General features: G+C 37.8%; 1 protein-coding gene across 1 annotated transcript in view; it reads left to right on the top strand.

Moving 5' to 3' along the window:
- The window catches only part of si:ch211-186j3.6 (neural-cadherin), a 440,558-nt gene that overhangs the window by 142,822 nt on the left and 284,263 nt on the right, over positions 1–13,473 (top strand). Inside the window, 2 exon segments of the mRNA XM_056462007.1 lie at positions 9,967–10,164; positions 13,013–13,238. Of these exon segments, the coding sequence (XP_056317982.1) occupies positions 9,967–10,164; positions 13,013–13,238 (424 nt within the window).

The raw sequence follows: 13,473 nt of genomic DNA, 5'->3' as shown, positions 1-13,473 counted from the left end.
ACATCGGAGAGAATGTTGGATGAATCTCTCCAGACCCATAGTATCATCTAATGTGGCCAGCTGGATTCGGAGAGTGGGTTCCAAGCCGAGCCGGTACGTGGTCAACAACGATCTCTCATTCCATCCACTTGCAGCTGCTAGAGTGCGAAACCGGAGAGCATATTCCTGTGTAGATAGAGTACCTTGCTTTAGATGATACAGCTGCTCTCCAGCGGCTACTTCCCCATCAGAACGTCCAAACACCTCTTTGAAATACTCCGTGAAGGTAGTGATGGAATTCATGACCGGCCCGGCTTGGTTCCAGATCGTCTCAGCCCATTTAAGTGCAGGCCCAGAGAGTAGTGATACGATGTAGGCGATCTTTGACTTATCTGTGGGATATAGAGAAGGTTGCATTTCGAATATGAGGGAACATTGTAACAGAAAACCATTGCACTCCCCCGCTCCGCCTGAGTAGGGCGCTGGTCGGGCCATGGGACTGGAAGGAAGGGCCGAAGAAGAAACTGTGGAGGCGGAAGTGCTCGGTGCTGGTGGTGCGTTGGAAAGTGGAGCTGGTGGCTGTAGAATCCGCTTCAACTGGTCCACCAGCTCTTGAAAGTGATCGGGGGTGCTCATGTTGTCGTCGTTATTGGTCCGGGCTTCTGTTATGAAGCGGACAGGAGACAGAGGTAAGGAAACGTTCGGGTGTTTATTAAATGACAACAAGGAGCACATGAAGGATAGCCAGGAGGATCAGGAATGATGTTGGGGTCTTTTCCTCCGTGGCTGGGTAACAGGAATACACGAGGATGGACAGCACACACCAGATACAGCTGACAGAGGATGACACAGACTTGGAAGGACTGGAAGACAGGACGATTCGGGTGGACCAGGAAGACTAAGAGGAATACAAAGAGAACAGGTAAGTAAAGCGTTTGTTTTAGCTGAGGATGACTACGCTGAGTGGTCGCTCAGTTGTCCGCTTTCGTCGAGACGAGCCCGGACAATGAGCGACTGGAGTGCTGTGCTTTTATCTGGTGCTCGTGAATGTGATGCAGCTGTGTGCTCATTAGAAGTCAGGTGATGGTGATCTTCGTGAGTGGGGATCGTGAGAGCCTGACCAATCCGTGACAGCTGCATTGTCACGCATTGCTAAATTGTATGTGATTAAATAAGCCTGAAAATGCTTTGTTAATATAATGTGGAAGTAGCTTAAAATACTCCATCATGTTATTCATGCAGACAAGAATTAGCGGAAACTTGAGGCTTTATCAAGATAATTTATTTACAATCGTTCATATTTGTTTATTTTTATTTTTTAACAGTGACAAATATGTTACCTGTTCAGATGTTGTTGTTGTTGTTTTCTGGATACACAGCTAGTATGTTTTTTACGGCCAAGTTGATGCACGATAACAGAAATGCTCAGATCTTTATCACGTTTCATGTCGCCCTTATGTTGTGTATTGCTGTGTCTCCCAGTATACTCTCTTGCCTACATGCGCCACTCCTCTATTTATCCTCATGGTTACTCTAGTTTGTTGTATTAGTAATTATTTATGTTGAGATTCAGGCAAAGGCAGGAGGCAGATCCACATGAAGTAAAACATTTATTAAATATATCAAAACAAGAAAACCAAAGTTGGGTTAAAAACAAAGTAACTCAGTGTTGCATCCTTTAGATGTTATTTATAAGGGTATTTTTGACATAACATATAATATTTTTGTGTGCGAGCAACTAGTGGATAGAGAAAGAACAACTGAAGCGAATATCACTGCAATTGATTATTTGTTGCCCACACTTCCAGTGAAAGCAGGTGAAACATATTGTACAGTGAAAGAAAAATATTTATTACAGTGAATAAATAACAATTTACCTGGTGGAGAGGTGGTAGTTAGAGGTGCATAAATCAAAGAAAGATATATTAGAAAACTCACTAGCTGTGTTAAACTAAAATAAATATCAAATGAAAAGCATGAAAAGAAACATCTTCAACATATCAAACGTCTTAACTAAACTACTCTAACTTAAAAAATAAACATACACACCCTGAGCAGTGGTACCCAGGGACAGTTGAGGGATCAGTGCCTTGCTCAAGGGACTCTCCTCAGCCATGTGATTGAGGGTGGTGATAATGCTGGTCATTCACTCCCCCGACCTACAATCCCTGCCGGGTTTTGAACTTGCAACCTTCTGATCACAAGTCCAATTCTCTTACCATTAGACCACAGCTGTCTCTGGGCTGTGTGTAAAAGACCCCAATGTGGCCCTCTGTGTGTCTGTATGTTGTTACTCTTACTTTATGTACTTGCAGATTATCGAGCTTGTGCTTTAGTACCATAAAGAAGGCTGCGGAACATTGCAGCTAAATGCTTTTGCTGCCCTTTTCCCCCATCTCTAAATGCTGATTAATTTTCTTCCTCTGCAGCTTTGATCCACAGCCATTTTTTTACAGCTATTCTTGTCTTTTAATGACATTGATTTATGCAGTCATTTGGCAGCTTGTGTTTTCTCTTTCCTGTTGTCCGAGTGTGGTTTTAATTCCGTTTCCATAACAACCTCAGGGTTGTTTCAGTGCTGCTGTATATTATATTAATCCCACATTGGCTTTTCCACTTATTACTTGCTTCAGTGTCCGGTCTTGTTAGCCAGGAAGGGGTCACTTAGCGGCCACACTTTTCAGGATTATTTTATCCTTTTTTTTGCGGCAACATTTCATCTCATTGCACTGCCTAGAAGTAAGCTACTTGTGTGACCATTTTTTATTGTTGTATCAAATCTCTAATAGCTGCTGACTCTTTGCAAAGTTTGCAATGATTGCTTCATGTGTCGCTTAAAAACACTATTAAGACTTGTGTAGACCTTAATTAAACTACAGGCAACCAGTGAGAGATTGGATATATGCCTGGGCAGTTTCTTTTTTATTGCAATATGAAGTAAATTAATTGTGGCTTTTGTAATGGGGCATTTTTTTTTTAAATAAAATGTATAACATATAAATTCTCGCATTTACCATGTTACCCTAACTCAGTGATTCTCAATTCTGGTCCCCAAACCCATCCCACCCCTGCACATTTTGTATGTCTTTCATATTTGACACACAAGGATTACTCTGTTAACGAATTGTTGATCTGAATCATGTGAGTTAAGTAAGGAAGTCATACAAAATGTGCACGGCTCGCAGGGGGGGATGATAATTGATAACAACTGCCCTAACTAGTAACTAGCTTTGACTATTAACTAATATACTACAAACAAAAATGTCTTGTCAGTGTCTAATTTAAGCAGATTTTGCTTTTCCAGTGAGCATTTGCAGTTAATGCATAGCTATGTATGGGCGTTCATGAGCAGACTATACAGAGAGCAGAATATTGAGCTATTTTGAACTTTGGTCATAGCTTGTGTGTCTGCTGCTCTTGAAATGAATTGGTTTCATAGTGCAGTGCTTTCCATATCCAGTGTGAAAACTGTCCATTGTGAAACCAGTACTGTGAATGCTGTGGCACAGCATAACTTTATATTCGACTCATATGTTTGTCATTTTTTTTGTCTTTCAGCCAAAAACCATCAAAAATTTTTGACTGATCATTTTTAGTGGGGAAAACTTTGGTGCATCCCTAATATCCATCCATTCATTCATTCATTCATTCATTCATTCATTCATGTTTTCAACTTAGTCCCTTTATTAATCAGGATGTTTTACGCTGCATATGTTTTACGCAGCGGATGCCTTTCCAGCTGCAACCCATTACTGGAAAACACCCAAAAATTCTCATTTACACACATACACTATGGATAATTTAGCTTATCCAATTCACCTATAGCGCATGGCTTCGGACTTGTGGGGGAAACCAGAGCACTCTGAGATAACCCACGCGAACATGCAAACCACACAGAAATGCCAATTGAGCCAGCCGAGGTTCGAACCAGCAAACATTTTGCTCTGAGGTGACAGCACTACTCACTATGCCATTGCCCCACCCCTAATATGCATGATATAGCAAAACCCATACCATTGCACAACATAATACCAGCAGCATTGTTCATACTATACTATAGCACCCACCCCTGTATTGGCTGTGTTGTAATTGTATTCTGAGGATGGTGCACCGCACTGCGCTTTTTATGTCACTAGGCAACAACTGAATCAGCTGCGTGCTGGGTGCAAGTGTTGCTGTTGATATTCTTATAATTGTAATATTTAATAATATTGTGATATTCAAGATTTGTGAAGCCATAGCGCTATTAATAACTTGAAACCGTTACCACAAATTTCTCCTCGATCTTTAAAAGTCTCTGCTTTCATTTGATTGGAAAATGAAAAAGAAGCAACCAAGGTAGCATGATTTTTCCACTCAGAGTTGACTATTTTCAACTTCAGGTGCACAGCGAGCAATGGCAAAAATGCAAGGTGTAGCAGGGGCGCATAAGCAGCGTGCAAGACAGGGCAGGACTAGTGTCTGGACATTTTTGTTTTATACTGGACTTGTTTACAGTTTTTTGAGGATAGCTAACAAATGTTTTTTTTTTTTTTTTACCCGCTCTCATTCTGTCATCTAAACTCAAATGTGCCCCCCCCCCCATCATTCCCATCTGTTTGCCATCATCCAGGTGAAATATTTCTTTTTAATCTCTAACGCATGTCTTCCGCTGTCTGTGTATCTGCAACCACCAGCTGCTGTAGCGGTACAGTGAGCAGGAAGGAAATTTAGGAACTTATAGAGAAGCATATCCACTATATCTGCTCTACAGGATCGCTGATGGCCCTCTGGCTCTGGCAGGGCTTTCATCCATCTATCAGAGCTCCAGAGAGGCCTTCAGCAGCCCCCTCTTTCTCGCTGGAAGACCCTCAGTGCCTCTATCCATCTCTCACACTGGGATTACATCTGACTGGCGGGTCACGTTGAGCAGCTCCTCGTTCAGGCACCCGATGCTCTTGCTGTGATTATGGGAGCATCAGGGTGAGCAAAACTGTTCTGCTTTTTGGCAAAGAGAATGTAGTCGGTCACTGATTGGTTCAGAGGTCTCACACTTCATGCTGAAATAAGAGTATGTGCTTTAACTTAAGTTGATATAGATTTGGAGGGGAATGCAAATGCATTTCCATGTGGTTTGGGCTGACTATGGTTAGGTTGTGTAATGTTCGAAATGCGTTAAATCGTAAATGAGATCTGCTGTGCAGTGTAGGTTGAACTGTACTGTAGGTAGACACTTCCAGTATTGACAGCTTCATTGATTTGTAAAGGCAGTATCATCTCCCTGTGAGTATTCAATCAATGCTAATGCTTATACATGAATATATTCATTAATTTTTCATGAGACGGCTGGATTCAGTGTATCATAGTAGTGTACAGTATAATCATAGCTTTTTGGTTTAAAATAGACAATATTTTTCCACAGACAGCAGCAGTAATTTGCTGGACGTTCTGTCAAAATTATATTTGTTTGCAAGTTTTTTTTTTTTTTTCAAACACCATTAATAATGGATGTATTAATGTTTTTGTTTATTATTATTATTATTATTATTTATTATTTATTATTATTATTATTATTATTATTATTATTATTATTATTATTATTATTATTATTATTATTATTATTCATTCGTTCATTCATTCATTCATTCATTCATTCATTTTCCTTTGGTTTAGTCCCTTTATTCATCAGGGGTCCCCACAGCGGAATGAACCACCAACTTATCCAGCATATGTTTTACGCAGCGGATGCCCTTCCAGCTGTCCAGCTGCAACCCAGTACTGGTAACTGGTACAGTACCCAGTATCATCATCATTGTTATTATTATTATTATTATTATTATTATTATTATTATTATTATTATTATTATTATTTATTAGTAGTAGTAGTAGTAGTATTAGTATTGATATTATTAAGAGGTGCCGTTAAAAAAAAGTTTGCAGAGCGGTCTTTTAACCTCCTGCACCTACAATAGATATTATAACAGTAGAATTGTTAGTTGACCTATTCATATATCGGCTTCAAATGTGGCTCACCCATTCTTATTTGCAATGCTTTGGTATTTTTTTTAACTCAAGTGTTATGCAATGTTAAGCTGTTGTTGTACTAATGCCAGACTTATCCTGCGTTGTGAATAATCTTACTTTTTTTTGTTTTGCATCGAGTCCTGCCCCACTCACCCACCCACCCGTGTTGCCATTTTTGTGTCACTACAAAATTGAAGATTAGAGATTGTTTACATGGTACATTTACATCTATTTATTTGGCAGATGCTTTTATCCAAGAGATTTAGAAACCAGGAACATTGCACGCAATTTTTCATACAAGACATTTCACAAGCTATTGCATAACAGAAAACAGTTTTTTTCTTTATTGAATTTTTTTATAGGAGTAATAAATTATCACTCATGAATTATTATTATTATTTATTATTATTCATTATTCACATTATTTATTATTTAATTTCTGAACCTGTTATAGTATAAACAAAACTAAGTTACTTTATTTATTTATTTACAAAATTTAATTCACATATTTTTAAAGGGTATTTCTCACTATAAATAGGTCAACCATTTGTTAATCTTCCTCAAAACATTGAAACACTAATTTTTCCATCATATCCAGTTTGGCCAATAGTGAATGTTTGGAGTGTGGTTACTGTAGCAGCAGGCAGAGTCAGTGGGTGTCAAGTCTGTTTGAGATCTGACTGATGCAATAAATTGGGGAAAAAGCCACATTCACTTATAGAAGTGCAAGCAAACATTAGAAAAATCTGAAAAGTATATTTGCAAATAAAAGCAACAGGGTAAAAGAAGGAAAAACGTTGTTGGTGCATTTGTAAGATGATGTGATATATACTTTTACTGTCATGCTGTCATAGAGTGAAGTATAATTTTTTTATATATATTTATATAAATTATTAGAATTATTAGCCCCCCCCCTTTGAATCTTTTTTTTTTTTTTTTTTAAATATTTCCCAAATTTTTTAACAGAGCAAGGAAATTTTCACAGTGTGTCTGATAATATTTTTTTTTCTGGAAAAATTTTTCTTCAGGGAAATTTATTATTTTTACTATAGTAACATTTTTTTTTTTTAAATGCCAAATGACTATAAAAATATAAAACGTGCACTAATCTACACTATTTTAATGTTGTTTACGGACAATGTGAGAGGCAACCAAAATTAGTGCAAAATTAGGCTATTCAAAATATCATTATAAATATTATCATTACTATAGTTGCGCAATCAAACACAATAGATGGTTTAGAATGAAAAATCAAGTTTTAGTTGCTTTGACATCGTGAATTCGTCTCCTTTGGAGCTCACATTATCATTGCCATTCTCAGCCACTAATTTTGTGACGGCATGTAACGATGTGAGGTGCTTCATTAGATTAGAATTACTTGTCACTGAGGCAGAGAGACTCTTTCTTCCTGGGCATAAGTTGCACAATACATAAACATTCTTGCCTTAGAAAAGGTGAAAAAAGTAGTGCTTATATTTTCAGGTTACAAACGCTACCTTTGAACTTGTTAGATTTGCCATCGTTCTGACTCCTGGTTGTTGGTGTGTGCGACTGATTGTGTGTGTGCTTGTGTGAACACCCGCACTACTCTGATTGGCAAACAATGGAAATGTACTCTATCTAAGCCAATCATCACATTCTTAGTTCACACCACGATCACAGACACACCAATCATCATCACTGTGCCCTGCCCCAGCCCCGTACACCCACCTCAGAGAAAGAGAGGTCCTATGTCTGAGAGAAATGCTGCTCACATGAAAAACACCTCAGCTTTTCAAGTACAGTAACGTGCCTTCTATTGTCAGTAAGAGCAACATCGTTGTAACAGGGGAAACAATAATTCATTTGATTACTCGCTACTGAAAAAAGTATGGCCAATTGTAATATTAATTTATTAATAGTTTTATTATTTAATATTATTTATAGTGCCATTATTCCCATCACTGATGTTAGTGTTCTTAAAGTGAAAATAACTATATTGTAATGTCTACTGCCTCATTCAGACTAGCAGTGAATTTGTACTGGTCGCCAACGTTCGCTGTTACTTGCGACAAAGGTCACCAGAAGCCGCTCACTCTCTGTTTAAATGAACAGTGATTAGTTGCTTTGCCACTGCGAGCCGCTCATAGTGTGAATGAGGCTTAAAGTTAGTTTGACATACTGTAATATTGAGACCATTCTGTCCACTATATTGACCTTATTCTTCAATATGGAAGTGCGCTCATTGATTAAATTGCCTATGGTAGAAATGACTAGGAATAATAAATGACAGAAAACAGTCAAACTACTTGCTCTACCAACAAGAGTGTAGATGACTATACAGACAAAGCAGAATAATTTAATAGAAAATATACGTTTGCAACATCAAGCAGCATAACGAGCTGTTTTTAACGTCTAAAAATGAATGGATCTAAATGAGACCAGAAATCTCGAGCCGAAAAGATTTAAATGGCTGCGCCTGCTCCTGAAGAATGCGTGAATAGAAGCAAAACTGTTAGTGTTTGCCTATTTTTATTATTATTATTTTTCTGTTTCAATTGCAGAAGTTATCTGTTCTTTCTGTCCTTGTCTGTAATGACCTGCGCATACATTGGAACACATGCTGTGGATGTGGTTGAGTCAACATGTTTGGTTATGAGCAGCTAGTTCTTTATACACAAAACGGAGTGACCTTATAGCCTGTTATGAGCTGGGATTAGCTGAGAGAAACTCCTGACACACCTGAGGGATTTGTTTTGTCTTTCAATGCCTCTGCTCGCTCTCTCTTGCTTTTGCTCTCTCTCTCACTCTCTCTCTCTCTCTCTCTCTCTCTCTCTCTCTCTCTCTCTCTCTCTCACACTCTCTCTCTTTCTCCCTTTCTCTCTCTCTCTTTCTCTCTCTCATTCGTATATATATATATATATATATATATATATATATATATATATATATATATATATATATATATATATATATATATATATATATATATACATATACAGATACAGTATATTGATCTTAATATGGATTCCTCTTGCCTGCCTCCTCTATCTATTAATCTATTATTAATAATCATTTTATATTGATCTGATCCTAGAGCTTAAGTTAATCTTTTCTAAGCCTCCCTCGCCAACTCCCACTTCTCTCGCTCAGTCTTTTTTCTTCTTCTTTCTCTCTGTCTCCCCAGCAGCAGGTGTGCTGTCACAGCCAATGAAAGGGCCAATCACCTGGGGAATCAAAGAGCTCGTGACTTTGTCACTCCACACATCTTCTAACAGACAGCCCACTATTTATACCTCTCTCAGGGAGAAAGTGAGGGCAAGGGAGGAATTTCATGAGAAAGAAAAAAATGGAAATGGGCAGATGTGTTTGAAAGGGCGATTGAAAGAGTCTGAAAGTCACAAAAGGGAGAATAGACCGTGGTGTGATGTCGCTGCTTTATGGCTGTCTTTTGGTCCTTTTGCTTTTTTTGTTCACGCATTTCCATGATGAGACCATGTCCGTAAATGTGCATCGAAACTGTTTTCGGTTCTGTCGCTTTGCAAGGCGATGATTGTGATAAAGAAGGAATGTTTAATGAGGCGACGCAGCAGCTAAACGTAGCAAGTGCTGCCATGAGGAAAACACTCCACTCATTAGTATCTGCCATTCTCTCCAACTTGCATGTAAATGTCTCTGCATCTGTGATGTTTTGTAGCTCACTTTCTTTGGTGAAAAAATAAACATCAAAACTTAAAACTGAGATTCTGAAACTGCTCTTAGGGCTTGCTGTGAAGAAACATATCATGACACAGTCACGCAGTGCCAATGCATAGTCTTTTCTCCAAGTCACAAACAAAATGACCAATTAAAATGATCCATTGGGGTATTTCAAAATAACTTGTTTTTGCTTTTTGCCTACTCTTATTTTTTATTTGAATTTTTTTTTTTAATTCTTTCAATACAATTCAATTTTCAATACAGTTCAGATTAATTGAATGCGTTTGTGGGACTCTGCATTTTCAGGTCCAGACTGGTATACGGTGAGAGTGGATTTGACGGTGATGGATGTGAATGATAATGCCCCAGAATGGACGATGGTCCCTTTCCCCTACCTGAGTGTGGTCTCTGCTATTTCTCCACCAAACACACTAGTCTACAAGCTGCAAGCTAGAGACGGCGATGAAGGTATCAATGGAGAGGTGGAGTACTTCCTCTCTGATGGTAAGCACAATAGATGACCATTTTTAAACTAAATGTTTTTTGATATTCAACATTCTTGAAGCAGAATATATGCTACCTGACAAAAGTCTTGTCGCTGATCGCAGTTGTAAGAGCAACAAATAATATTTTAACTTATAGTTCATTATTTGGAAAAGTGGCAGAAGGTAGATTTTTCTGATGAATAATATGTTGAACTGCATCCCAATCATCACAAATACTACAGAAGACCTATTGGAAACTGCATGGACCCAAAATTCTCACAGAAATCAGTCAAGTTTGTTGAAGGAAAAAAATCATGGTTAGGAGTTACATTCAGTATGAGGGCATGCGAGAGATCTGCAGAGTAAATGGCAACATCAACAGCCTGAGGTGTCAAGACATTTGTGCTGCCCATTACATTACAAACCACAGGAGAAGGCAAATTCTTCAGCAGGATGGCACTCCTTCTTATACTTCAGCCTCCACATCAAAGTTCCTGAAAGCAAAGAAGGTCAAGGTGCTCCAGGATTGGCCAGTCCAGTCACCAGACATGAACATTATTGAGCATGTCTGGGGTAAGATGAAGGAGAAGGCATTGAAGATGAATCCATAGAATCTTGATGAACTCTGGGAGTCCTGCAAGAATGCTTTCTTTGCCATTCAAGATGACTTCATTAATAAGTTATTTGAGTCGTTGCAGAGATGTATGGATGCAGTCCTCCAAGCTCATGGGAGTCATACACAATATTCATTGTTTTTCCACTGCAACATGACTTTATATTCTATACTGTACATTATTTCTGTTAAGCGACAAGACTTTTGTCTAAGCAAAGTTAGATCTTACTCTCCTATATAATTAATTAAAAAATCAAGGCATGATCGTATTTTATTTTGATAAATAAGCAATATAATGAATAAAAGAAAGAATGAAGAGAAAATTGACCTTTTTCATTAGATAGCATTGTTTATTTTGTTACAAAACTAATATAATTAATTAAGCATATCTTAATTGTGAATTATTTTGCTGACAACATGTTTCTGTGACAGTCCTATTTTCTAATGATTTGTAAAGTGTTATGTTATACTAAATGCATCTATTTATTGTGCTTTAATCAAACAAATTTATATCAAACAGAGTTCTAAATATGTAAAAAAAAATGTTTCTTGTAATTGAGGTCAAAGAATTATAAAATATTATTAAATCTTTACAGAAAAAAATTAAGGAGGGAGTAATAGACATTACTTTTTGCCTTGTGTATGTGAAACTTCCCAAGCAAAATACCAACTGCAAAGCATTATTGAGTCTATCATAGCCTCTTTTAAAATTAAAAAAAAAGAACCATGCATTCATCAAAGTTAATTATTTTGTAAAATGAATCAAAAATCAACCCTGAAACCTGTTTCCAAAAATAATCAGAAAATGTACAACTGCAAAATATATGTAAAACTTTCTGGCTCAGTGTTACAAAAAGAACAGTGTGGTGAAATGTCCTTTTTAAATTTATTACTAAACATATTGCAAGGATAGTACCTGTGTAATATTTTGAAATGAATTTATTTTGCCTTATTTGAGAGTAAAAACATATTACTTATTGACCAAATATCATCTATAAAAGGTAAAGAAAAATTGTTTTCTGTTGTTGTTGAAACAAGACACACATGGACACCAAAAAATGTTATTATTTAGTTATTTGGTGCTCAAGAATCATTTAGTAGTAGTAGTAACTGGTGACTTAAACCTGTTTTGATATACCTGTATAAATTTTTATGTGAAAAACCAGCCTGATCTCACGAGAAAATGTATGAGTATTTTAGTATTTTACATTTTGTCAGTTTAGTGGCTAATTCGTACAAATTTGTACGAGTTCAGTCATACGAAAATGTGCGATTTTAAAAAAGAGACGTGGCATCCAACCCCACCCCTAAACCCAACCGTCATTGGGTGATGAGCAAATCGTACTATATAGTATGAATTAGATCAGTGTTTCCCAACCCTGTTCCTGAAGGAACACCAACAGTACACATTTTCAACCTCTCCCTAATCAAACACACCTGAATCAACTCAGCAGAACATTAGAAAAGACCCCAAAACCTGACACGAATGGGTCAGATAAGGGAGACATACAAAATATGTACTGTTGGTGTGCCTCCAGGAACAGGGTTGGGAATCATTGAATTGGATCATACGAATTGATACGACTTAGCCACTAAATCAAAAAGTTACGAATTGCCGTAAGATTGTATTGGAAAAACACAATACACTCATTTATATATTTGAAAAGTTTGGGACAAAATCATCGAACATTATTTGATATTTTATTTTAAACATTTGCATAATTGTCAGATGTTACCTTAGCATTAACAAACTTTAACCAGTTGAATAATATTGACAAATACTTCATGAGGAAACATATCTATTTTACATTTTGTCAGTTTACTAGCTAATTTGTACATATTCATAAGAGTTCATTACAAAAATGTCAAATTTTTAAAAGAAGACGTGGCACCAAACCACAATCATTGGGGGATGCGTAAATCATACTAAATTGTACGAATCAAATCATATAAATACATACAAATTAGCCATTCATATGAGTTATTTCTGGATATATGCAAGCACTGGGCCTGATTAAGCCAATGGTTCTCACCTCTTGTCCTCAGTACCCATCGCTTTGCACACTTTGTATGTCTTCATTATTTAACAGCTGATTCAGATCATCAGCTCGTCAGCAGAGAGCTCCATGAACTGTGTGTCAGATAAGAGAGGCATACTAAATGTGCAGTGATGGGTCCCCGGGACTGCAGTATAAAACTGCTGCACCAAGTCATCATTAAGCCTCTGAGCTGAATATTTTTTGTCATACAACAGGAGGTGATGGAAGATTTGAAGTGGACCGGAAAAACGGGCACGTGCGGACGACAGGCCTCCCGCTTCAGAGAGACAGAGAGTATCTTCTAACAGTAGTGGCTGCGGACCGGCAGGGCAGCCGCAGTCCTCCTGCTGTACTGTCCATCATCGCAGGCCCGAGAGCTCCTCAGTTCACCAACGTGTCTTACACCATTCCCATACCAGAAAACACGCCAGAAGGACAGCCGTGAGTACACCCATGGCGCGCACACATAAACACACAGCCGATCTTGTAAATGCAGCAAATCTTATTTCCATAGTGTAATTCTAGCGCACCCTAAATGCAATCTCCCACGCTGCGAGGACGCTGCTTATCCATCAGGCTAACAAATAGAAACAGGATCATGCTGCACTTACAGCCATCCGCATGCCCTCTGCTTCTGCTGTGAGTCATCGTGTACTATACAATGCAAAATTCATGA

This window comes from Danio aesculapii, chromosome 7 (genome assembly GCF_903798145.1).
Source record: "Danio aesculapii chromosome 7, fDanAes4.1, whole genome shotgun sequence".
Classification (NCBI taxonomy): Eukaryota; Metazoa; Chordata; class Actinopteri; order Cypriniformes; family Danionidae; genus Danio; species Danio aesculapii.
Note: the sequence above shows the minus strand (reverse complement) of the source record. Positions and strands in the feature narration are given on the sequence as shown.